General features: G+C 40.9%; 1 protein-coding gene across 1 annotated transcript; it reads left to right on the forward strand.

Annotated features, from left to right (window-relative positions):
- The first annotated feature begins 16,547 nt into the window (after window positions 1-16,547).
- On the forward strand, window positions 16,548-23,738 carry LOC121375279. The gene is made up of 5 exons (XM_041502653.1): window positions 16,548-16,697; window positions 17,714-17,818; window positions 18,301-18,418; window positions 21,112-21,378; window positions 22,017-23,738. Exons 1-4 carry the CDS (start codon window positions 16,588-16,590, stop codon window positions 21,337-21,339), a joined length of 561 nt encoding a protein of 186 aa, XP_041358587.1. The 5' UTR covers window positions 16,548-16,587; the 3' UTR covers window positions 21,340-21,378; window positions 22,017-23,738.
- The last annotated feature ends 2,587 nt before the right edge of the window (window positions 23,739-26,325 follow it).

Genomic DNA, 26,325 nt, shown 5'->3' on the forward strand with positions numbered 1-26,325 from the left:
TAGAGTGAATTGTGAACAATCCTGCAACATTTGGTAATTATCGGACTCACCATTCAATAATTAAATCAATTCTCCAAATGTTACGACAATGTGGTTTTGCGTTTCTTCTTTTGAAGAGTATATAATGAAATTATAACTATTGCAAAATTTAGGGGGGGGGGGGCCTCCGCCCCTGCTTCTGCTCCATCAACGGAGCTGAATGGACCAGGAGGGGCTGCATTAATCATGCGACCGACTTCGGTGGTGTCGTGATTAAGCCATTGGACATAAGGCTGGTAGGTATAGGGTTCGCAGCCCGGTACCGGCTCCCACCCAGATCGAGATTTAACGACTCAGTGGGTAGGTGTAAGACCAATACTCTTCTGTCTCACTAAAAACTAACAGCCCAGACAGCTGAGGTGTGTGCCCAGGACAACGTGCTTGAACCTTAATTGGATATATGAAATGACCATGCGACCCAGGATAATTTTAAAAGGAAAGGAATGTCAGCACATTTTAGAATACAGCTGCCTGGTGTCTAATATAATATGGTTACTAGTATTTCAACACTTGGTCTAGAGATTGGGAGAAAGTCCAGTGCCGTCACAAAGGTTACAACCGAAAGGCAGTAAATTATCTGTCATATGCAAGTTTCCATATACACACAGTGGCTTTTGGTGTACTGGATGATGGGTACTAGTTAGGACGAGGGAAAAACAGAATACTACTGCAGAAGCCGATCCAGGAAATACATATTTAAATATTTGGAGAGAGAGAGAGAGAGAGAGAGAGAGAGAGAGAGAGAGAGAGAGAGAGAGAGAGAGAGAGAGAGAGAGAGAGAGAGAGAGAGAGAGAGAGAGAGAGAGAACTAAAAGGGGCGCTTCAGTATATTTAAGGGATCAGTCTACCACTACAGTTAAAGTTAATATAGTTTTAATGGATGTCAAACATTTGGTAATTCTGACATATAGCCTTAGAGAGGAAACCCACGACATTTTTTCCGTGAGTAATAAGGAATGGTTTATATACGCCATCCCACAGACAGGATAGTACACACCACGTCCTTTGTAAAATCAGTCGTGGTGCACTGGCTTGAACGAGAAATTGCCCAATGAGACACCGACAGGGGTCAACCCTAAACCGACCGCGCATAAGGCGAGCGCTTTACCACTGGGATACGTCTCGACCGCCCCCCCCCCTCCCCCGAGCTACACCCTACCCCTGTTCCTATGGAGTTGTATGCCTCATTGTCCTTTGTTTCCTTCCTCGTCTGCTTGACAAGGTGAAGGTATACAGTTTCTTCCGGTTGTCCCACACCAAGAAATCTGAACTGTGACCTTTTGGTTCCCAAGGATCATTCAAGCTGCTTATTAACGTTGACACAGTGTCACTCCTTTCATAACCCACAATATCAGTGGCCTGTTCCAGTTTTTGCGCCTAACGTTAAATGAATATGATATGACGGAAGATGACGATACCATTCAAACTGTTGGCGAGCGTGTGACATCCTAAACACGGCACAGGTCAGCCATACCACAGACACTTTGTTCAACTGCTCGTGTGAAAGAACAAAGAAGGAAAATATGTTTAACAATGCTCCAACGCACTCGACACATTTAAAAAAATAAATTTACGATTATATGATTATATTTAAATATGGCTAAGGACCACACAGAAAACCCGCTGCCGCCACTTTAAAGGCAAAAAGGGGTCATTTTATATACACCATCCCACAGACAGGACAATACATGCCTCAGCCTTAGTTACGGTACACCAGTTATGGTGCCCTAGCCGGAATTAGAAATTGCCATATGAGCCGACTGATGGAAAGAAAGAAATGTTTTATTTAACGACGCACTCAACACATTTTATTTACGGTTATATGGTGTCAGACATATGGTTAAGGACCACACAGATATTGAGAGAGGAAACCCGCTGTCGCCACTTCATGGGCTACTCTTTTTTTATTAGCAGCAAGGGTTCTTTTATATGCACCATCCCACAGACAGGGTAGTACATGCCACGACCTCTAATATATCAGTCGTGGTGCACTGGCTGGAACGAGAAATAGCCCAATGGGCCTACCGACGGGGATCGATCCCAGACCGACCGCGCATCGAGCGAGCGCTTTAACACTGGGCTACATCCCGCACCCCACCCCCACCCCCGACTGGACCCTTGAACGATAGCGCTTCAGTCGAGCGCTTTACTACTGGCCTATAGCTAAGTCATGTCAAAACAAAACTATTTTGCATGCACATAGCAACAAGGTTCTTGGCGAACAAGTACAATGGACATATACAATATCCTGCAGATGGTATATTTGTTTTACGACATCCCAGCACGTTTACCCTTCGACCAAGATTTGCTCTAAAGAATAAGTGAAGAAACTCAATGTTGCTGATTATCAAAAGAAGTCGTTATGCTAGTCAGAGCCGGTTTATCCTAGTATCACATGTAGCACGTGCTACTGACCCCTGCGCTTCAGGGGGCCCCGGAGTGATGTGTACATTTATTTTACCCAGGTCATTTTCCCACTCTTGAGGGGGTTGCAAAATATATATCCTGGGAAGGGGGGGGGGGGGGGGCATGTTATTTGTGCTACAGGCCCCGCGGATCCTTAAACCGGCTCTGATACTAGTACAGGCTTCAAGGAGGAGAATCCAAATACTACAAGCAGTATCAGTATTCCTTACAAGTCAGAGTAAAATAGTATAGATAATAACTTTAAGAGCAAGTCGTTATATGAAAATCGCGAAACGCCGACAGTTATGCACCTTCTTAAATGGTTTGATCACATCGACAGACATGCCCACTATGATCTTCCGTTCCAACCAGTGTTCCACGACTGATATATCAAAGGCCTGGATATGTGCTGTCCTACCTTTCTGAAAAAAATGAACTTAAAAGATTATTTGCTGCTAACCGACAACTAGAGTAACCATAGAGTCTTAGCAAGTTTGTTTTCTATCCATAGACAAAGTTAAAGTTTGTTTTGTTAACGACACCACTAGAGCACATTGATTTATTAATCATCTGATATTAGATGTTAAACACTGGGGTTTCTTTTTACCTAGTCTTAGGGAGAAAACCCGCTACATTTTTCCATTATTAGCATGAGATCTTTTATAATTATGCACCATCCCACAGACAAGATGGCACACACCACGGCCTTTGATATAGCCTACCATAGACAAAGAGATGCAGTTGTCATATATTATATACACGTAATAGCCGGTAATTTAACAACGACGGTTCACAATGTGAAAAAAACAACATGCGTGATAGGAAAAAGTCAAGTACCCAGTAACCGATCGTCTGCTACCCGATTACAAACACCCCAAGGGTGTGCGGTAATGACGTCACGAGGACGTCAAACAGACGACAGCTGTGTGCCTTGACAGACGTCGTAAGCTATGAGTATACATCTCGGTGGAGATAAGAGGGACACGCACCCGACATAAACCGTGTTTACAGAATGTTTGTTGGACAATACGCCAGGGCTACTTGAAGTAAAAGTATGTTAGTTCCTGTACGCCACCGTCACGATTCACCCAGGAAAAGGTCACAGCCTACTGCAACATCAACAATGAAGCTGAAAAGGCATGCGTAGCTAAACATGCATGCACGTACAAATATATATAAAAAATAACAATGATAATATTTTTATAATTTATTTTAGAAAATATGAATCAATACTTAATAAGGAAGAAAGGAAATGTTTTATTTAACGACGCACTTAGCACATTTTATTTACGGTTATATGGCGTCGGACATATGGTTAAGGACCACACAGATATTGAGGGAAGAAACCCGCTGGGCTACTCTTTTCGATTAGCAGCAAGGGATCTTTTATATGCACCATCCCATAGACAGGATAGCACATACCACGGCCTTTGTGCACTGGCTGAAGTGAGATATAGCCCAATGGGCCCACCGTCGGGGATCGATCCCAAACCGACCGCGCATCAAGCGAGCGCTTTACCACTGGGCTACGTCTCGCCCCTCAATAGTTAATAACTGCTAAACGTGTTAAAATTCTTTTTTTGAAAATTTATTTATTTTAATTTGACAAATAAAACCACACAAGAATAGACATTGGAAAAGTGCATTATTTAAGGAGTAAAAGACATTTTTTTGAAAGGACCTGTTGGCAACAAACCTTTCTAGGGTGAATTTTATATGTGGGATTTGAATTTTGCTTTGCATCATGATTTATGTGTTTCTGATCGAACTGCTGTTTGCAGAAGCACATTGTAAATGCAAAACTGAAAATTGTATACCTTAGAAACAAAAGAAGTATACCCCCCCCCCCCCCCCCACAAACCCCCTACTTATAAATTTCCTATGTCATTGTATATGCTTACGAGTTGATCATTTTACACAATAAAAACGAAATATTAAGAGTATATTTACTTCGCAGTGATCCCCTTTGTGCCCCAGCCTAGATAGGAACCTGCCCCCGGGTCCCAGCACCAATATTATAAATGCTGATCATAAAACAAATACAATATCCGAGTTAACGAACAACACTGTGTCCGATTAACCCACTTGCCAATTGTTCTGTATCTAGCGGCTACAGATAAACACAACACGGCAACAGACTCGCTGTCACACCCGAGCACGTCCACGAACTATCTGTCACGGGCTAACGGGTGATGTGCGCGTGGCGGTGTTGATACCCGAATGTTGTCGGGGAGATTCCCAACAGTACGGCAATATAGCTGGAGATTATTGCCGTGTCATATGATGTGGACGTGTATAATAAAATCAACGCACATGGTGTTGACGGATTATTGGGTCAGAGTTTTTAATACCGCCCCTAACAACCCCATCCCATGTCTTAGACATATCCGCCGGGAAATTCGGAGAATGGGCCTAAGACAGACGTGCTTGAACCTTTAGTGGCTTAAAGCACATATCAAATAGTTGACCGATTGTATTGTTTAACAACACCACTAGAGCACCTTGATTTATTGATCACCGGCTACTGGGTGTACCGCTACAATTTTACAGTTAGGGATTTTTTTATATGCACTTTTCCACAGACTGGACAGCACATACCACGACCTTTGATACATACATAATGTATATCAGTCGTTGGGCACTGGCTCATAGTTCTGAGAAGCATAATGGAATAAAAATGGGAGGGATCACTTTAAAAAAAACACCCTATTATTCTCTCTTCCCAGTCAGTACACAACTGATATGTGCTGTCCTCTTTTTTGAGAAAATTTACAGATCCCTAATGCTGCCTTTTTTGGTAGGAGTCGCTTGTGTAGCAGATATCCCCCCCCCCCCCCCACACACACACACTTCCCCCGTCTTTCAGTGTCTAAATCTGTCTGTCTGTCTCTGTCTGTCTCTGTCTCTCTCTCTCTCTCTCTCTCTCTCTCTCTGTGTGTGTGTGTGTGTGTGTGAGAGAGAGTGTGTGCATGTCTCCCTCCCACCCCCTCTTTCTTTCTCCGTTTTCTCTCACGCTCAGAGACGGCGCGAAGGAAGTAGCGACTGCACCCAGCACCAGGAAGCCACGCATATGAAACGTAGTGTGATAGATATCCGCCGTTATCCCAGTCACGATGGGACGTGATAAGCGAAATTCTAACATATCAGGGGTGGAAATGGGGGACGAGCTGGGAACAGTTGCCCCCTCAACCCATGGTGGCGAACTGCACTCTACCAACATTAATTCGATTGTCTCACGCTCATATTACACGTGTCTACCAATATTCCAGTCTAGTCAGTGCATGCACCGGTCTTCTCTTTTACAACGGCCCGATTCCGCCCCAGGGGACTAGTTTTCAACTCGATTCATTCACAGACGGTGTTGGGAATAATATAGACAAACGTGAATAGCTAGGAAAAATTAGTATGTTGAGAGAGAGAGAGAGAGAGAGAGAGAGAGAGAGAGAGAGAGAGAGAGAGAGAGAGAGAGAGAGAGAGAGAGACACGGAGGGATGGAGGGAGAGAGAGGGAGGGAGGCAAAGACAGACACAGACAGACTGGGTGGGGGGGGGGGGGCCTCGTTATCGCCATACAGGCTACTCGTTCCAAAAAGCAACAAGTCCTTCCAGGGTGGTCGAACCTGCGACCCATCGCACTTCAGGCGATCGCACTTATTCAGAACAGTCGGTGAGCCCATTGGGCTATTTCTCGTTCCAGCCAGTGCACAACAACTGGTATATCAAAGGCCGTGGTATGTGCTATCCTGTCTATGGGATGATGCATATAAAAGATCCCTTGCTGTTTAACATCTAATAACCGATGATTAATAAATCAATATACTCTAGTGGTGTCGTTAAACAAAGAAAGTTTTAAAACTTATTCAGGACAGTACTTTGGGCAGAAAAAGGCAAGATACTGAATGTCATGTATGCTGTTTATTTTCGTCCATTTGACATTATTTAGAAAATCCTGAAAAAGTGCAAAAACAGAGATTGACAGACCACAGCCGGATCCAAGGGTGGACCAGGGGATCCGTCTTTTAAAATATATCAAAGTGCCTCTTTTATTATGATTACAAACGTTGATCCACGGGCACTTTTCCACTCAGTTCCTCTCCCACCACCAGCACCACAAAAAATAAATAAAAAAAATCCCCGAATCCAGCCCTGCAGACACAGACTGCCTGACAAATAGAAATGGTGGGCGTAAATATTTCTATTAGTTTGTAGATGACATCGCGTTAATTACACATTGAACTATATCTATATTAAAATTAAAATAATTATATCCTCGAGCGTTATTACGCTGCTATTTTTTACTGTTTCTAAATTAACACTACAGAATGCATGTTTCGCTGCACGAAATATTTATAGATTAATTATATGTAACTTCCATACCATGCTAAAAACGCGGAGGCAGAGTACTATATGAGAATCAAAGACAGGCGACAGAGAGTTAAAGTTTTGTTTTGTTTAACGATACCTATAGAGCACATTGATTTATTAATCATCGGGTGTTGGATGTCAAACACTTGGTAATTTTGACATATAATTTTAGAAAGAAGCACTAGAAGCAAGGGGTCTTTTACGTGCACTATCCCACAGACAGGATAGCACATGCCACGGCCTTTTAAGAGAGAGAGAGAGAGAGAGAGAGAGAGAGAGAGAGAGAGAGAGAGAGAGAGAGATGTAGACAGAAAGAAATAGTGTGTGTGTGTGTGTGTGTGTGTGAGATGAAAAAAAAAAAGAATGACGGGGATGGAAGGAGAGGAAAGAGAGAAAGAAAGAGAGAAAGGTAACGAAAGAACGAGCGAAATAGAGAAATGGAGGCAATTTACACATATTGAACCACCTTAGAAATTTATTTTATGTTATTTATTTATTTATGTGCAACATTTTATTTCTATTAAAACAGAATGATCGCGATGCTAGTAATCGGCATTCAATAAACTCTTCTTTGACGGGCATGTCCACTGTCCACGCAGAAACAGCAATTAGTTATGACTAATTCGTCTTGTGGGTGGTATCACACTTACATACTATATATAGTCTAAAAATAGCATATCTTAACATGCACTAGTACAGCATTACCTATGACTAATATTGGATATCCTCGGTTTACCTGTAGCTACGTCTGTTGATACGTATACCTATCTTAGTACATACAGATATATATTACCGGATACATTCACGGACTTTGAACATCTACACTAAGGCGTGTTTTAGGTCTTATTGCATAAAAGTACACGTAGTCCTAATCAGGTCACCAAGCACAAATAACATGAAAAGAACGAGTGAATAGACCTCATTTCACATAGGTTATACCGTTTGATGGGCAGCAGTGCGACTTCTATATGCATTTAAACATCAATAAATAAGACAAGGGTTTTGTGTTTCTTTTGCTTTTCGCTTTTTGGGGTTTGTTATGTTTTGTTCTTGTTTGCTTTTTAAAACTATTTTTAATGATGGCCCGCAGGGGGTCTTTCCTGTGGCGAGCGAAGTTTTAAGGGGGAGGGGTGGGGGGGGGGGCAAGTCATGCTAAGCGGGAAATATATTGAAAAAAACGAAAATTCGCTTGGAACGGGGGCAGAGGTCCACCGCCTGACCCCCCCCCCCCCTCCCCCCACCAATGTACACGCTTCTGGGCTGACAGAAAAACGCTATGACATAAAATGTTAAAGGCCTGTATACGAATGTAGGAAGAAGGAAATGTTTTATTTAACGACGCACTCAACACAATTTATTTACGGTTATATGACATCAGACATATGATTACGGACCACATAGATATTGAGAGAGGAAACTCGACGTGGCCACTTCATGGGCTACTCTTTTCGATTAGCAGCAAGGGATATTTTATATGCACCATCCCACAGGCAGGATAGTACATACCACGGCCTTTGATACACCAGTTGTGGAGCATTGGCTGCAACGCGAAATAGCCCACTGGGTCCACCGACGGGGATTGATCCCAGACGTATGTACGATTCCTGCACCGGTGGCTTAGAAATGTTTTGGTTTCAAAGTGGGCTTTCAATAGGTAAGAAGTTCTTTTTTTGTTTAAATTAACTGATTATGATGTGTGATTTGAAACAAATTCCTTTGGGGGCTGTGCCCGCGTACCCATCCGTAGCACCTTTCCGCCGGATATGAAACTGGAATGCACAAAGAATGTAAAAAAAAAAAATGAAAAAAAAAAAAAATATATATATATTTTTTTTTTAATATACAACACAAAGAATCATTTCACAAATATACTAAGATATGCTTAAAATCATTTCAACATTAAAACACAAAAATCTGAATTTTAACAAAAAATGTAACAAAAATGTATTTAAAATATGTGTAAAGATTAATTGGTCTTTTAAACGGGCATACCTATTACTAAGATGTTTGTTATCCAACGTTATCGACATAATATAAATACCGGAGAAGAGACATTCCTGACATACACCGCATTGCAGTGGTCGGCCTACCAGAAGAAAAAAAACACAGAAAAAAAGCGCGCCTAAACCGATTACCACCAATCAAGTAACAAGTACCACGTAAGCCTCGACGATCTTACACCCATTCACAAAACCCAAGATACCGATATACGTTCACAGTGCCCATCCCATGTTAGCGGGAAAGGAAACGACCCGGCTTCTAGTGGCCTTGGTAGGTAAGGGAAGAAAACAACAACTGTGGTTTGGTTTAGCAGAGCGTACCGAGTGACCCTGGATTTTGATGGCTCAGAAGTGAGCGTGATTCTTCTCTCGACTCGTCGGTGGTACGAGGTGGTCATCAGGAGATCCATTTGAGTCATAACCACAAGTAACGTGAAGGGAGGACTCCCCTTCATGGCTGAGTCACAGGAGTTACTAACTATAGTCTATAATACCTAGTACTCTACACGTAGGTGCTTCGTGTACAGTCTGTGTATTGATCCTGTACAGATCAGATCGCCTGTTTGCTAAAATGCATATCGTTTACGCCGTGCTGTATTGATTGATTTTACAGTAGAATTGCAAAGCGATTAATGCCTGTACATAATAAGAGAAATAAGAGACCTGCTAAAAGCGGAAAAAAGTCATTTTTTAAGACCTAGTAGGTAAAATAAAGGCTGGTACATCTAATACCGTGGTATGTGCTAGCCTGTCTATGGGATGGTGCATATAAAAGATCCCTTGCTGCTAATCGAAAAGAGTAGACCATGAAGTGGCGACAGTGGTTTTCCTTCCTTAATATATATGTGGTCCTTAACTATATGTCCCACCCCATATAACCGTAAATAAAATGTGTTGAGTGCGTCGTTAAATAAAACATTTCCTTTCCTTTCCTTCTATTTTGGCGAGGCTATGCTCGTGATTCTATTATATATATTTTGTTTTCATAATGCTCTAAAATACATCTCAGAGGACCTAGTTTTCCCACACACTGTCCCAAACCCTCCATGCATCCAGTACTGTCTTATTGCCAGCAGGACATATTTTTTCTTTGACATATATTTTCGGTGGCTTAGTGGTTAGGCCATCGGTCTACAGGCTGGTAGGTACTGGGTTCGGATCCCAGTCGAGGCATGGGATTTTTAATCCAAACTCCAAACCCTGAGTGAGTGCTCCGCAAGGCTCAATGGGTAGGTGTAAACCACTTGCACCGACCAGTGATCCATAACTGGTTCAACAAAGGCCATAGTTTGTGCTATCCTGCCTGTGGGAAGTGCAAATAAAAGATCCCTTGCTGCTAATCGGAAAGAGTAGCCCATGTAGTGGTGACAGCGGGTTTCCTCTCAAAATCTGTGTGGTCCTTAACCATATGTCTGACGCCATATAACCGTAAATAAAATGTGTTGAGTGCGTCGTTAAATAAAACATTTCCTTCTTTCTTTCTAAGCAGGCCATATTTCTTTTGGCCTGCTACTTAAAACATTTAACAGCAGGTCTTATTTTACTTCCTATTTCCAGTCCAGATGCACTCGAGTGCAAGACTGCACACAAAATGTCAGTGGACATGTTACCATAAAATATATACTTGCATATATAATTCTTCAGTGGTGTATTTTAAGTATGGGCATATCAGTGGATGTATGCCCATTATGTTTACATTGTCTTACTTGTATTATCAGCGGCTGTATGCCCAATATGTTTACATTTACGTGATTGGAATATCAGCGCCTGTATGCCCAATATGTTTCTGATCGTCCTAATTCTTGTAGTAGCTCCAATGTCATCTTATTTCCTAATATATATGCTTTTCGTATGCATGAAATTACTGGAAGGTATAATGCAGTTTGAGTTCCCACAATCATTCGGACAACGAGAAACTCTTTAAATATACTGACACTGAAATTGAAAACAAAAATATACTGTTTAGCATGCACTTTTAGACATTACAAAGATTTTGTTAATCGTAAACGTGTTATAATGGCAACAAATTCGGGATTGTCTCTTTAAATTATCAATGTTGACAAATCCAGTGGATCCTGCTCATTATGTTGATTATACTAGCTTAAAATAAAAAAAATTGCGAAACCTATATTTAGGGGGAAAAAATTCGTAAAAAATCGCTACAGATTTTCGCCACATTGATTAATTTGTTACCACTTAAATGTTTTGATCGCTGTTGGCGATTATCGCTACCGACAGCCGAACATTGTATAATAATGTATGTATATATATGCATACATACATTGCATTGTATTTTCAGCTGACATCGTTTTGTATTAGTAACTGGTGTAAAGAAGAGAGTACTCCCGATCTCCCAGGACTATTAGTAATAGCTATAAATAACACAAGACTTAACCTCGAGCTACTGTTGGGACACGCCGTTACACGATGACAAATACATAGAAATGCTGAATTATAATTACTTATTAAATATGTAGTCGTCATCATAATAGCAGGTGTATAATATACTCTTCAAAAGAAGAAACGCAAAACCACATTGTCGTAACATTTGGAGAATTGATTTAATTATTGAATGGTGAGTCCGATAATTACCAAATGTTGCAGGATTGTTCACAATTCACTCTAGTCCATTGTGAGTAAGTGATAGGACACACCACCAAGGTCAAGGTCATCTGGAGTCAATACCGGGTGTGGCCTCCGCGTGTGTTGACAACTGCCTGGCACCGCCTGCCCATTGAAGCAACCAGAGTACGGATGACGTCCCGGGGGATGGTGGCCCACTCGACCTGCAAGGCTGCTGCCAGCTCGGGCAGGGTCTGGGTCTGTGGTTGTCGCTGTCGGAGGCGTCGGTCCAACTCGTCCCATAGATGCTCAATTGGGTTCAAATCCGGTGATATCGATGGCCAAGGAAGGACATTAATGTTGTTGTTCTGTAGGAAAGCCGTTGTGAGACGTGCTGTGTGAGGCCTGGCGTTGTCATGTTGGAACACTGCGTTGGCGTTGGCCATAACTGGAACGATGTGTGGCCGGAGGATCTGGTCAATGTAGCCCTGTGCATTCAGGTTGCCCTGCACGTGGACCAGGTCAGTTCTGCCAGTGTGTGAGATGGCTGCCCACACCATGACACTACCCCCGCCGAATCTGTCCACTTCCTGCACGCAGTTTGCCGCATAACGTTCACCACGACGCCTATACACGCGACATCTTCCATCATGACGTCGGAGCAGAAATCGGGACTCGTCACTGAACCACACCGGTCTCCATCGCAGTTGAGGCCATTGTCGATGAATCTGGCACCACTGCAGTCGGAGTCGACGGTGTTGTGGTGTTAAGATGACACCTCGAACTGGACGCCTGGCACGAATTCCTACCTCACGTAGGCGGTTCCGTACGGTCTGGTCGGATATCCTGCGCAAACCTGGTATTGCTGCGGCTGTGGAGGTGGCAGTAGTCAATCGTTCCCGAAGGTGGCGTACCCGGATGTAGCGGTCCTGCCCGAGGGTAGTGACCCGTGGTCGACCGGATCTAGGGAGGTCACGTGTTGATCCATGTTGCTGGTAACGGTCCCACAGTATGGAGATGGTGCTTGGGGACGGCCTCAGATTACAGTATCTTCCCATTTGGTTGTCCAAAATCCGGAAGTTTCACCGCGCAAGTAGTCTGCTGTTTGACTGTGATTATTTCATGGCAGACAGCTATGAAGTGGCAACTGTTTGACTGAAGTGACAGGGGATAGCATGTAGTTTGTAAATATGTGTAACTTGTTGACATTGGAGACTTGTTTGTGGTAATTCCGGCCCATGCAAAAGTAGTGCTTTTTGTGTAAAATGGGTGTACTCCGGCCTGGTTTAGAGGGTGTGTCTGTTTAAACCAATATGCTGGGAGAAAGAGCTGGACAACAGGGGTTGTCCTTTTCAGGGTATGTGTCCCCCATGCAGGCAAAGGTACATACAAAACTTCACGGGCCTGCTGATATTAATAAAAATGTTATAGCCACTAAGGCTATATAGAAACATATAGCGAAATTAATTGTGGTCTGAGGCCACATGGAATGCCCTGGCAACGGCCGTTCTGGATTCGCCTGCGTCTAGTCGGCCGATGGCATTGTTTCTCTGCGGTTCACTGAGACGTGGCATGTCCTGGATTGTCAACTGTCGGCCAGATACAGAGGCCAGGCAAGCGAACACCCTGCACTTTTATACTGTCGGTGTTCATGTTGCACGTGCAGACAACACACGTGCAGTGGTGACATGGTTTGCACGTGGCTGCGTTTTTGCGAATATTCACATTTTGGAACTTTATTGTACAGTAGCTGCGTTTTATCGAATGTAACCGTGGGAATGTGTTTGGGACATGCAATGACCTTATATTCACAAAGCATGAACCGGTAGGAAACATAAAATCGGAGTTATAACCCATTTGTACCCTTTTGCGTTTCTTTTTTTGAAGAGTATAGTAGTAGTAGGAGGAGGAGTAGGAGTAGCAGTAGGAGTAGCAGCAGTAGTAGTAGCAATAGCAATAGCAATAGCCATAGCCATAGCCATAGCCATAGCAGTAGCAGTAGCAGTAGCAGTAGCAGTAGCAGTAGCAGTAGCCGTAGTAATACTATAGTAGTGGTTGTGGTAGTGGTAGTGGAGTAGCAGCGGTAGTAGTAGAAGTAAAAATAGCAATAGCAGTAGCAATGGCGGTAGTAATAGTAATACTATAGTAACTGCAGTTGTAGTGGTAGTGGTAGTAGTAGAAGGAAGTAATAACGTCGGTGGTGAAACAAGCAGTAGCAGCAAACAGTAATACATGTATAAGTAATTACACTTTAACGTATTTTTTTATGTTATTGTTTGTTCTGGTCTTTTAATAAGAATATTTGCACTTTCATGTGCGTGCACTCACATTTGTGCGCACACGTGTGTGTAGATTTCAACTTTTCCGTTTTACTTATTTTTTTCAGAAGACAATTTTGCAATAGTTAAGTTAATGTTTATTGAATACATTGAGTGTTGAATATAGCAATATATGGCACCTACAACAGTACTGAGGTCATTTTCAAGCAAACAATTAACGTATAATGTAGATGACACTGCCAGTATTATATTTAGTAGAACATGAATAACTACACCACACAGTAATTCTTTTCTCTGAAGACGTTATGTTAGTTATCAAATGTTTTACATACAATTGCTGATGATTAATAAATCAATGTGCACTAGTGGTGTGTTAAAGAAAACAATATTTAAGTTAATCAAAATAATATTAATAATTTTTTTAAGTTAAATAGTGGTAAAAATATGTAAAGTCGAACATTGGTATTTTGCACAAAAGCAGTATTTTATAAACTAGTGATGTGGTAATCCAAAACGGACGTAGAAAGTGTGGGCCTTGCACTAAATAAAGTGGAACATTTTTATTTTTAATCACCCGATAAATGAAATTAAAAACAAAACTAACTCAAACTTTATAATTATAAAACTAGCAATGTTATCAAAATACATTTTCTCCGGTAACGGTTAACCGATATAATAATTTACCTGTACGGATTCCAAACTTTACAATTATAAAACTAGCAATTACTACCAAAATAAATGTTCTCGTAACGGTTAACCGATATGGTAATTTACCTGTACGGATTCCAAACTTTACAATTATAAAACTAGCAATTACTATCAAAATAAATTTTCTCGTAACGGTTAACCGATATGGTAATTTACCTGAAAGGATTGGAAACTTGTACCGCTGTTTACAACATGCTATTTTCGCGCGGATTCCCGTTTCGTATGTTCTATTTTTAGATGGGAATTCCCCGGTATTACACCAATACCTCCACGTGTTGTGAAATGACCACGTTGGTTAACCAAGCCGGATTGTTGCGCTTTCCGGTGGACTTTTTATTTGGGTATTGTTAGTCGATCGACCCCGGTTTCGTGGAAAGCTTACAATGGTAACACCCACGAAATGTAAATTCTCCAGGATACAAGTAATGAAATGGCTGTCTTGTGCGTGGTTTTCCGTTCAATTGTTTTGTAGATATACTTATATCCTGAAAATAAAATAAATAATACAACAACCCCCCCCCAAAAAAAAAAAAAAAAAAAAAAAATTAAAAAAAAAAAAAAAATAATAATAAAAAAAAAAAAAAAAAAAAAAAAATGAATAAATTGCAAAACAAAATAAAAATGAGACGTATGTGTGTAATGTAATCATAGGCACCCGTTAAAAAAAACCGGCCTCGGTGGCGTCGTGGTTAGGCCATCGGTCTACAGGCTGGTAGGTACTGGGTTCGGATCCCAGTCGAGGCATGGGATTTTTAATCCTGATACCGACTCCAAACCCTGAGTGAGTGCTCCGCAATGCTCATTGGGTAGGTGTAAACCACTTGCACCGACCAGTGATCCATAACTGGTTCAACAAAGGCCATGGTTTGTGCTGTCCTTCCTGTGGGAAGCGCAAATAAAAGATCCCTTGCTGCTAATCGGAAAGAGTAGCCCATGTAGTGGCGACAGCGGGTTTCCTCTCAAAATCTGTGTGGTCCTTAACCATATGTCTGACGCCATATAACCGTGAATAAAATGTGTCGAGTGCGTCGTTAAATAAAACATTTCTTTCTTTCTTTCCGTTCAAAAGGCGTGTGTGAGTGGGGATCGAAACACTCCCTACTCCAATAAAATGTTCGGTTGTTGCTTTTTTAAATGTCTTTTATGGAGGAACATGATCCGACCCTCCCCCCAAACCTTCGCTCGCCAGTCTAGACCCCCACCAACCACAAGTAATAAAATCATATTTCGACTCATTTGTGAAATAACTGTATCACTGATTAAAGATTTTAGTGTTAGAGATATTTTTACATTCATTTATTTATTTATTGTAATTGTTTTTACACCCATAATGTTGTACTTGTTTACATTTCAGCAAGTAACAAAGGCCATGTTTAAACTGGAATTCCCATTTTTTGTTCCCATAATGGTTTCTTTTACTCGCCTTCCCTGCAGAAAGAGAAACGTGGACTGCGGTAAAATTCGATTTACATGCTTGATTATACACAATCCAAGAGTATTTGGAGTGCGCACCCCCTCACCCCCACCCAAGCCGAAATCCAAAGTGCTTCGAAAGTTCAAGTACAATTACAATAAGTATATAATAAATTAAATGCATAATATTACCCTATGTGTGTATCCCCCCCACCCCCACCCTTGATAGAAACACGCTGAATCCGCCCTGTAGAAGTATTTTAATAAATTTAACTACATGTATATCAAATTAAATATTAAATACAGAGAAGCGATATTTTCTCAATGAAATTTTTACTTTAAAAATTGTAAGCCTATTAATATATATAACATGTCAGTAAAAATAATAATGACTGGTAGTAGAATTCCAGTATAGCCGGGGATTTCCCTAGCCTCGTTTTAGATTGATGGCGCAAGTCCTATCAAGGTCAGTTGGGAGAATACGGAACAAAAAATAAACCCATGCTGATTTTAAATTCCTCGCGCAATACCATCATTTGCAGTTTTATTCTAGGTGCAGAAATATGCACTAGTCTAGAAAAATAACACATTCTTTAAAAATAATCGCATAATCGTGCTTGAAACATAAGAACATAATATTTACTTGCTGTGGCAACGTGTTCCCAGGGAAGCAGTACAGCCACCTGTGACCCGTGAATATTTAACGCCCAGCCAATGGAAGCGGGTCATTCCCAGTAACCTGCCAGCTAGCCACCAATAGTCTGTGACTTCATCGGTGTGTCAGCACATTCTTCAACTGGATCCGTCAGTGTGTGCATGTTTATTGCTACCTGTCCGTTACTCCAGAGAGACCGATCTACGGAAATCTATACCACTATGACACTAACGGAAATTAATGAAAACACAAATATGCAGAAAGATCCGCAGTAAGTACTCTTTTGTATTTTTAATCTTTAAAGGAAATTTCTTTTGTTTGTTGGACTTAGTTGCGTGTTGGACTTGTATGATGGGGAAAGTTAAATGACACGTCGACCTATCATCCTATGGATCAATTTCGTCATGCTTTTCTGATGGAATCGGTTTGTATCAGTATGAATCATTTATCTGCTGTAAACCAAGCTCAGAGTGTCGTCAAACAGTTTGCCTTAGCATATACAGCTAAATAGCTTTACATTGTGTAATTAAATATGTTAGAAGTGTTATGAATGATGTTATTAATTACTTTCAATATTAATATGTAGGCATATTTGTTCGTATATCATATATGCATTTAGATGCATGCATTTCTTTTGTAAATCCAAAGTAAAATTTACAGGCCTATTACATATGCACTTTTAGTTTATTTATTTATACACGTTTTATTTTTATGTACGAGTAGAATAACGTTTTTGTTTCATAATTGTTAGTTGTCTCCTTTTAGGTCTTAAAACTCGTTTTTATTTAATTTATATATTATATATTCTTCACATGTTTTTAATTGTTTGACGATTCGTGAATCGTGCACTGGGTGGTTCCCACATCCTGTTAAAAGCACTACCCGTTTGGCGGGATCATGTACGTGACTTCGTGACGTCATCACGTGATACCGATATCCTATGTTGAATAACTCGAGTATTTACCTAGTTGACAAAGAAAAGAAAAGAAAAACCCACAGACAATCTCGTTATAAGTAGCGAACTATCTGCTATTTTTTCCCCTGCGGAACTAGGAAGATTTGTTTGGGGTTTTTAAACCATGAATCCCAGCCAGCGTGCACGAGTTGTTTGTCTCGTGTTTTCGGCCGTAGTATCTGGGGCATCCCGCTAGTATGACTCAGCGTAACGGGAAACCTCTGAGTCACGACAATGCGACTTTAAACGTCGCGCTTACGTTCTGTATTATCCATTAATCCTGTTTGTACTTTCTAACAGGTATTGAATCACTGTTACGCTTTGTTTTGTAGACATAATCCTAACATTGGCTCGAATCTGAGGGAGGCTATTTGGCAGGGCCTCGAGCAGGAGCGACTTACCTGTGGCATGTTGGACTGTGCCAAGCTGCTTGAGAGGTAAGTTTTGACCAGTTCAGTCTAGTCGGCTCTAGATTGATTTATTTTTTAAATTTAATTTATTACTTAATGGATTGTTAAGAATACAAAGTATTTATTTTGTATTCATTTGCAGTGCACAAGATTTATTTTTTAAAATCATTTTAATTTTGTGTACATTCCTTTTAATGTGTGCTCAAATTAATTAAACATGTTATTTTATTTTGGTTTTAAATGCATCGTGTTTTAAACAATATTTATTATCATGAATAATCAATGGCATCAGACTGGTCAATGTAGTTAATTTTAAGACCTTTTCAGACATTTATAGATGCAACCAAACTGTAAACAACATCTAAGATTATTGTTAAGTAATTGGTTCATTATATTTTATTTAGTACAATTAAACAGAAACTAGAACTATTTTCAGTTATTTAGTTTGAATAATGTTGGTGTTATTTGTTGCAGTTATTTAATGTCTTGTGTTTTTCATCTTGATTTAGCAATCCTGAAAACGTGATGATCTGTGTGATTCCCGAGGCTGTCGATGACGTCACAGTGCACATCCACCAGACGCTGATCGTGGCGTTCTGTCTGGAGAATGGCATCAGACTAGTCAGAGTAAGTCTTAATTTGGGATGACTATTGTGTTCAGTTTTACCATTGCAGTACTCCGACTGTACATGTCTAGACGGACATTTGGACAGATACTGAGCCCTTACAGCCCTTCAATATCAGTCCAAATGTCCGTCTAGCCCTCGACAGTCCCTGTACTCAGGTTACCAGACAGAACCCAAGCATTAGTGAGTTATTGACATTCAGTGTCACAATACTCCCATTCAGCGAGACCCACATTACATTTCTGTATTTTATGCAGGCATGACTACTCTTAATAGTTAATTAAATTTGTTCCATTGTTTCTTTCCATAAGTATATAATGAATGACACCTCAGCACAGTTTAAACATTAGATGTTTGCTGTATAATATGAATGATTTTCAACACATTGTATTTTATGTACTAGTTGTGGTGCATTGATTGGGATGGAATGGGGGGGGGGGGGGAGGGACATTGATGGGATCGCCATGGGAAGTTGGCACTACATGTACAAGTTATACCCAGTGAACCTCGAGTGAACACTCCACCATTGAGCTACAGGTGCACTACTACCAGTGAATAAAAAATTCGTGTCATGTATGGTGACAAATACACGTGAAGAGCCATTGTTACTAATGCCTCATCTCCTCTTTTGGAACATAATCCATTGCCCACCTTCCAACCAGCTGAAATGTGCCTAGTTGCTGGCATCTTTAGAGATCTAGATTAAACAAAAATATAGGAGGTATACATTCCACATTTGGAGCAGTATGCACAGAATGTCACTGCATGATTTGTTTTATAACCTTCTAGACCTCGTGTCACAACTGCTGTGTTTAACTTCCAACTGCCATACATTGGTGTTACCAAGAGTGGTACGTGCAATCTGTCATATTATGGAGAGACGGGCAACTGTTAAAAAGTGGTTTTAAAATACCCCAGAGGTGTGATTGGGAAAGTGACATGACACTGATGGTGCCTTCTGGTTCTGCTAGTGCGACCACCTATTTAAACAATGTGCTTTGCTATCATTAAATGAACATTCCTGTACCCCCTGTGTAATGTCTGGAGGCTGATTTCTGAGCATTCCTTCCAGTCTGAATCGTTCATAGACCTTCGACCTAGTGGAGGCGCTTAGCAGTTACCGACCCGTCTCGCTTCTCTTAGCTCGGGCCCTTGGGCAGAAATTGTATTAGTCATGGCGAAGGTTAATGCAGTGCGCTGCAGAATGTGAGGTTTTTAAAATTATATATTTTGTTAATAGCAACAGTAGCACATAAAAATACATACTTGACATAAGTGCGCACTAAAGAAAAAGCATAGTAATAAAACAAATGGTTTCCACACAGGTCAGCAGTTATGCCAACCACAAAAGTCTAAACAGACTGGGTTGATATTTTGCCAAGATATCTAAACGACAAAATAGTTGCCAGAATAATAAAAAAAAATCGTTTCTGTACAAAGAATCGAATGGATGTTTTGACAAGATCGTGAATACTACTGTGAAGTACTGTCATGTGCTTTTGTTCATAGGAATTACCACAACGCTGTCAATTGCAAAAGACTAAACAGACTGGGTCGACATACTTTAAACGTTTGTCTTATCTATGGCGTGGTGTAAGTCTCTACCCTAGTTACGTCATGGGCTTCATGAAGGAGAGCTCAGTAACAAACACTTGAACCTCTCAGACTGAAGGACGTATTTGCGGCCGTTTTGTTTCTCGAGAGAAATGGTGATCGTTTAATTAACCGAGTTTCTGCATGTCACAGAGTGCATTCCGGGGGATTTCGCAAAAGCCTCCTCCTGATTGGACGGGTTGGTTGACCCGATTGGGTCACTGTGCATATTCTTAGCAGCCTTGCAGTATGTCGGTCACGTAAATACAAGCACGTGGTTTTAAAGTCTAATGTGTCAAAGCTTGTGACTTTGTTTATTATTCCTCATTTCATTAACAGTAAATCGTTTTAAATGCGTTGTACAAGACATGGTGCCATATTACGGTTATACTGTCGGAACTGTTTGTTTAAGACATCTAGGTTTTTAGGTTACGTTGTCAGTCTTTACTATACGGTGATAGCTTTTCCCACATATTATAAATTGTGCTGGCTGTCTTTTTTGGCGAAATAAAGTAAAATCTGTGTCCCAAATAATTCAACATATATATGGAATCATTTCAAGATTGATTTTATTGTTTTGTTTACACCTTACGTTTAATAGGTCAGTGCAACTTGGAACCTAAAGATAAAAGCAATCTCAAGATAAAAACTGTCCCTGTATTTCGCCAAGTTCCTTTTCAACTTCGTAAATATTTGTGTGAATGCAATTGTATCGTTCTATGTATATGCCATACCTTAATTTTAATAGGTCAGTGCAACTTAGAACCTCAAGATAAAAGCTGTTCTTGCATTTGACCAAGGTCCCAATTCCACTTCGTGAATATTTGTGTGAATACAAGTGTCTCATTCTATGTATATGCTGGGGTGTCATTAAATATTCATTCTATGTATGCGGAATAGTATGCATTGCATGCATCTAGGTATATGCATGCATGACAGTTGTGTATACATACATTTTGTACTAATTTTACCTCTTTTTTTTTTTTTTAAACAGTTATGTTTTTATTGTTTAGTAAATAGAGTAAATACCACTGTCATCTGCAAGATTCATAATTAAATACTAGTAATACTTAAATTTGTTTTACACTTGCCTCTTTGCAGGTTGACAGTGCTGATAAACTGCTGAAACTTGTGAGTGGCAGAAAGGGGACCAAGCCAAACGACAATGACGTAGTTGGCGGCAGGGCTATCGGTCACGACGCGGGCTGCGTCATCGTGCAGTACCCCGAGGACAGCCTGAGTGCTGAGGAAGACGTCGTCATGCAGTGGATCAAGGCGATGATGTACGCCAGCGACGGCCCCACGGCCGTGGTCAACATCTCGGTATGAGCAAGGACAACACCCATCTCATACTGACCACAACACCAGGTAAACACGATCTTATTTACATGTTCATATTCTTCCAAGGTTCGAACATGTATCCCCTGGCCCCTGCCTCTGGCATATGGATTATGGCTTGATCCAGGGCGCAACACAATCTTCTGGGTTTTTTCTTCATTTTTGAAGTCACTGGCCTTAGTTTTCAAAGTATTGTATGTATGTTTTATGCTTTGCATATGGCTGCCAAAACACATTGGATTTAGATTAAGCAAAACTCTAAAGTGCTGTGTAAATTTAAGTCCTAAAATGGCAGTAGATAACCAAAACTATTTTACTAAGGTCAGTTACACTTTATTATATTCCAGATTTAAAAAAAATATATATTCCAGTTTTTTTTAACAAGAATCCCTCAGTATCGTTTTGCTTTTTATTTCTAGATTTCAATTACAATTCATAATATGGGTTGATAGATCGTCGTAGCATACAACATAATTTATAAGAGATTGTGAGACACATGCCAAACAAGAAGTGTTAACTGAAACAAAGTTTTTGACTTGTTTCTTGAACTCACAGTCTCAACTGTATTATCCAGATATTTCCAATATTCGCTTTTTTTTTTTTAATGTTCTGTAAATAAGCTGTTACAACTAAATTTATTTATGTTTGTTATCTTTTTGTTTTTGCAGGGAATGCCTAAAACCCTGGACCCAAAAAAATCCGAATACAAAATGAAGCAGTGCCAGGACTTCTTGGACATGTATCCATTAGACCAATCTGTGGTTGAGATTGGGTCACGTGACCTCATCTCCACCAACCGCTTGCCGGGCGGGTGATTACACGCGCGAGGGCGCTGTTCTGCAAAGAAGGGAGAGCACTTGCCTTCATATTGTAATTCATATTTGCTGTGCTCATCATTTGTTTACTGAACGATCATATGACGATGACGTGAGTTGTCCTATATCACACTGATGAAGCAGTCTTTGCAAATATGGAGGAAAAGGGAACGCATTTATTGTTGCATTTGTGACAGACAATGCTTCTGTGTGCTATATTTGAAAAGTGTGTGTTTCTAAAAAAAAAAAATCCATGTCTTATCGTTGCTAGGCAACAACATCTGTATCTAGGCAACAACGACTGTGTCTTCTGTTGGCAGAACATGGTTTATTTAAAGACACATTTAGAGATAAGAACTAGTGTTAAAAATATCTCAAATGGTTCATTTAACTTGAACATTACTTTGCTTGTAACTACAAGGTTAAAAAGAACTGATGTTATCATATTAATTAGACGGAATAAGTGATAGAGGTACCCTTTAACATGCACGAAACTAAACGTACGTACGCGAAAAGTATTCTTGTTACTGTTCGAGAACACTAACATCGTAATCTTGCAGTCACACCATATTACAGTTGTGTCATCAAACTGTATCCATTGTCCATTAAGGGATTCAATCACTGAGCTGCTGCACCAGAAGGCGTGTTCTGGAGACTGAGCGCTTGCAGTCGCTCACTAGATCAGATTGCACTGAACTCTGTGATACAATAGACTGATCCATTGTACATTAAAGCCTAAGGATTCACTCACTAAGCTGTTGCAACAAAAGAGTGTTCAGAAGGCTGAACGCTTACAGTCGCTCGCTAAACTGTTTTATGCATAACTCTAAAACGGTGCTAAGATAAGACTGAGATGAAAACCAGTCACATAGTCCGCGAGCGCACGCCTCTATGAACACGCCAAACATTACGCATGGGTGCATTGCGGTAGTGATTTGTAACCGATAACCTAAGGTTGCCTGTACTCCTAATCTGGCAAAAGTGATAGTTGTTCAAGTGAATGGTTATTCATGTGAATGTTATGATTTATTTCAGCATTGTACGGAATGCAGTTGTTATGGTTTTGATTGATGATGTTACAACAGGTCTGTAGGAATGCGAATTCAAGTGGGGGTGGGCGGTAATTTATATATATATAAAACCCAATTTGACTACTGTCATTAAACAAAGGGCATGTTTCCTTGTGAATATTTCACAGTTGGATGGCGTAAATTTACAATTTCCTGCCATCTAAAGGTCATAATTAATGTTCTTTTGAAGAGGTTACTAATACTTGAAATTGCTAAATAAAATGTGAAGGGACTTTAGTTCTTGGGGTCCCCGTCTCCCGGTTTCTACGGACCTGTACAACAGTAAAGTGCCTTGCCTTATAATTATGTTAACGGAAAAGGCAGCTTTGGACTCGTATGGGTTGTAACATAACATTTGTAAATAGACATTGATTGTTGTTTTTTTGTTTATGTCGCTATATTCACAAATTATGCATTTTGTTAATTGATTTATTAATACTGAACGTTTATATTGTTGTTTTTCACTGCATACAGATTTAATAAAAAGTATGTATTTTCATTTTTACTTTTGGCTTGGTTTTTTTCTTTAGAAGCTATTAGTTACCAATACTGTTGAATAAGCTATAACAGGCACGGTGGAAGCAAGTGAACATTGAGGGGGGGGGGGGGGGGGGGGGGGGGGGGGGGGGGGGTTGTCAAGGGAGCGAAGTGCTCGAGGTTTTAGGAGAATCCAGGAGAATGCTCCTATTGAAATGTTTGAAAACTAAATGTTCTAAAAATGCAGTTTCCTGCATTATAGCAAGTAAAAGTCATGACAAATGCTGGTAAATTTTACAATGTATAATTGTTATATACGCTGAATATATACACATACCCAGTGCCGTGTTACTTGTACAACGAACAGCTTTATAATTTAATCCTCTGAGGAAAGGAAGGAAATGTTTTATTTAACGATGCATTCAACACAATTTATTTACGGTTATATGGTTAAGGACTACACATATATTGAGTGAGGAAACCCGCTGTCGCCACTTCATGGGCTACTCTTCTTTTTCCCATCAGCAGCAAGGGAACTTTTACATGCACCATCCCACAATAGGATAAGACATACCACGGAACTTTGATATATCAGTCGTGGTGCACTGCTTGGAGCGAGAAATAGCCAAATTGGCCCACCGACGGGAATCGATCCCAGACCGACCACGCATCAAGCGAACGTTTTACCACTGGGCTACGTCCCGCTCCCAATCCCCCGAGGGAGTGTTCCTACGAACTTTACGAATACCCCAAGAATTCACATAAACGCTGTCGAGTCAAACCAGTTCAGCTAATGTTTTAAACAATGTCCTATATAGTAACTTGAAAATAACACATTGCACAATGTTAGATTTTGTTTTATTAATATTCATCTATGTGATTGTAATTGCCACGCATTATTTGATTTTGAAAACAAGATGACCTTTCGTGTAAAAGTCATCTTGACAAATGTTGGTAAATGCAAAACATTTCAAAAGCATCTTTGCAATGTATTTTCATGTTACTATATGGGACATTGTATTTAACGGGACATACCCTAGTTTTAACCCGTGAAAATTAACACTAAGTTTAGTTAGTCTACAAACCTGTAACACATTTGGATAAAGTTACAATTGAGTAAAACACGAGTCTGTGAATTAAACACAAATGCCTGAATCTGGATAACTACATTTATTCATATTACCATTACTACCAAACAGCTATATAGGGTTGCAAACGAATCACTAAGCATTTCTACATTGATCACAACTAATTCTGAGAGTAGAATGATGGAAATACATGGTAAAAAGGTATCAGCTTAGCACATTTACCCCGAATATCTTTATAACGTTTGCCTGAATTTGAGGTTTTGCTCCAGCACGTACGCTTATGATTCTAGGAATCAATGTAATAATCATAAGCAGACGACATGGGGGTCAGACCGGTCAGCTACCCCACCCCACCCACCCCTACTCCCCAAACCCCGTCCAGTACTGGAGCAAATCTTCGCATTCGGGTAAAATCAGCTGGCCTGAAACCTTTTCACCATGTATTTCCATCATTCTACTCACAATATTGGTTGTAATCCATTGTAAAATGCGTAGTGTTTCCTTTCGAACCCTTAAAAAAGCTGTTTGGAAGTAATGCTAATATAAAAAGATTCCGGCATTTTTGTTTAATTCAGGGAAAATTTCGCCTGCACCCCCCCCACCCCTCCCCCCCCAAAAAAGGAGTCCGTCCGCTGGTATGTAGTACAGGCCCATAGGAACAAACAGGTCCCCCCCCCCCCCCCCCCCCCCCCCCCCCCCCCCCCCCCCCCCCACCCCACCCCCCCCCCCCCCCCCCCCACCCCCCCCCACCCCCCGCCCCCCCCCCCCCCCCACCCCCCCCCCCCCCCCCCCCCCCCCCCCCCCCCCCCCCACCCCCCCACAGCCCCCCCCCCCCCCCCCCCCCCCCCCCAAACACACACACATGGGTACCCGTATGCCTAGTGGTATTATATTATTCCAAATTACTCCCCAAATGCACATAGTTAAGCGCAATATAATTTATATGCATAAATATCTATAGACGTCAAGATATGTAATTCGGTTAACACTATTTATCGTCGTTTTGGTGGCTGACATGGAAATTCGTGCAGGATTTCGTTTACGTGAGGTGGCCACTGTTAATCCGACAATGGCTTGTCACTGTTTACCCCGACAATGGCCACTGTTTACCTAGCGGTTGCTACACGATTAGTGTGACCACAAATTCCAAGTTCGATTCTTAACATACTGACTGTATATGTTACATACCAGTCGTGCCCGTTCAACATAATACATGCATGTACTCATATTGTGTACGTAATAAGAAAACAATTGTACAGGACCGCAGGAACACCGGGGGGGGGGGGGGGGGGGGGGGGGGGGGGGGGGGGGGCTGTGCACCCCTCCCCCTACCACTTGAGGACGAAAATGTACAAGTTTGTAAAATCTTGTCCACTCTATAATTTTTATTTTGCCACCCTAATACAATCGTAATAGTGAATTGATGGGTTACATGTTTCTTGTAACCTCTCACCCCGCCCTGCCAAAACCCACTTCACATATCGTATATCCGCTCTATACGGGCTTGCTGTACCAAACGAGATGCAA

This window comes from Gigantopelta aegis, chromosome 6 (genome assembly GCF_016097555.1).
Source record: "Gigantopelta aegis isolate Gae_Host chromosome 6, Gae_host_genome, whole genome shotgun sequence".
In the NCBI taxonomy this organism is placed as follows: domain Eukaryota; kingdom Metazoa; phylum Mollusca; class Gastropoda; order Neomphalida; family Peltospiridae; genus Gigantopelta; species Gigantopelta aegis.

What these genes read in the sequence shown, in the direction of transcription:
- LOC121375279 (XM_041502653.1), top strand. Translation starts at nt 16,588, where the DNA reads ATGTTTATTGCTACCTGTCCGTTACTCCAGAGAGACCGATCTACGGAA. An exon ending in AATATGCAGAAAGATCCGCA is followed by an intron (nt 16,698 to 17,713) that starts GTAAGTACTCTT and finishes TTTGTTTTGTAG; the next exon opens with ACATAATCCTAACATTGGCT. An exon ending in TGTGCCAAGCTGCTTGAGAG is followed by an intron (nt 17,819 to 18,300) that starts GTAAGTTTTGAC and finishes ATCTTGATTTAG; the next exon opens with CAATCCTGAAAACGTGATGA.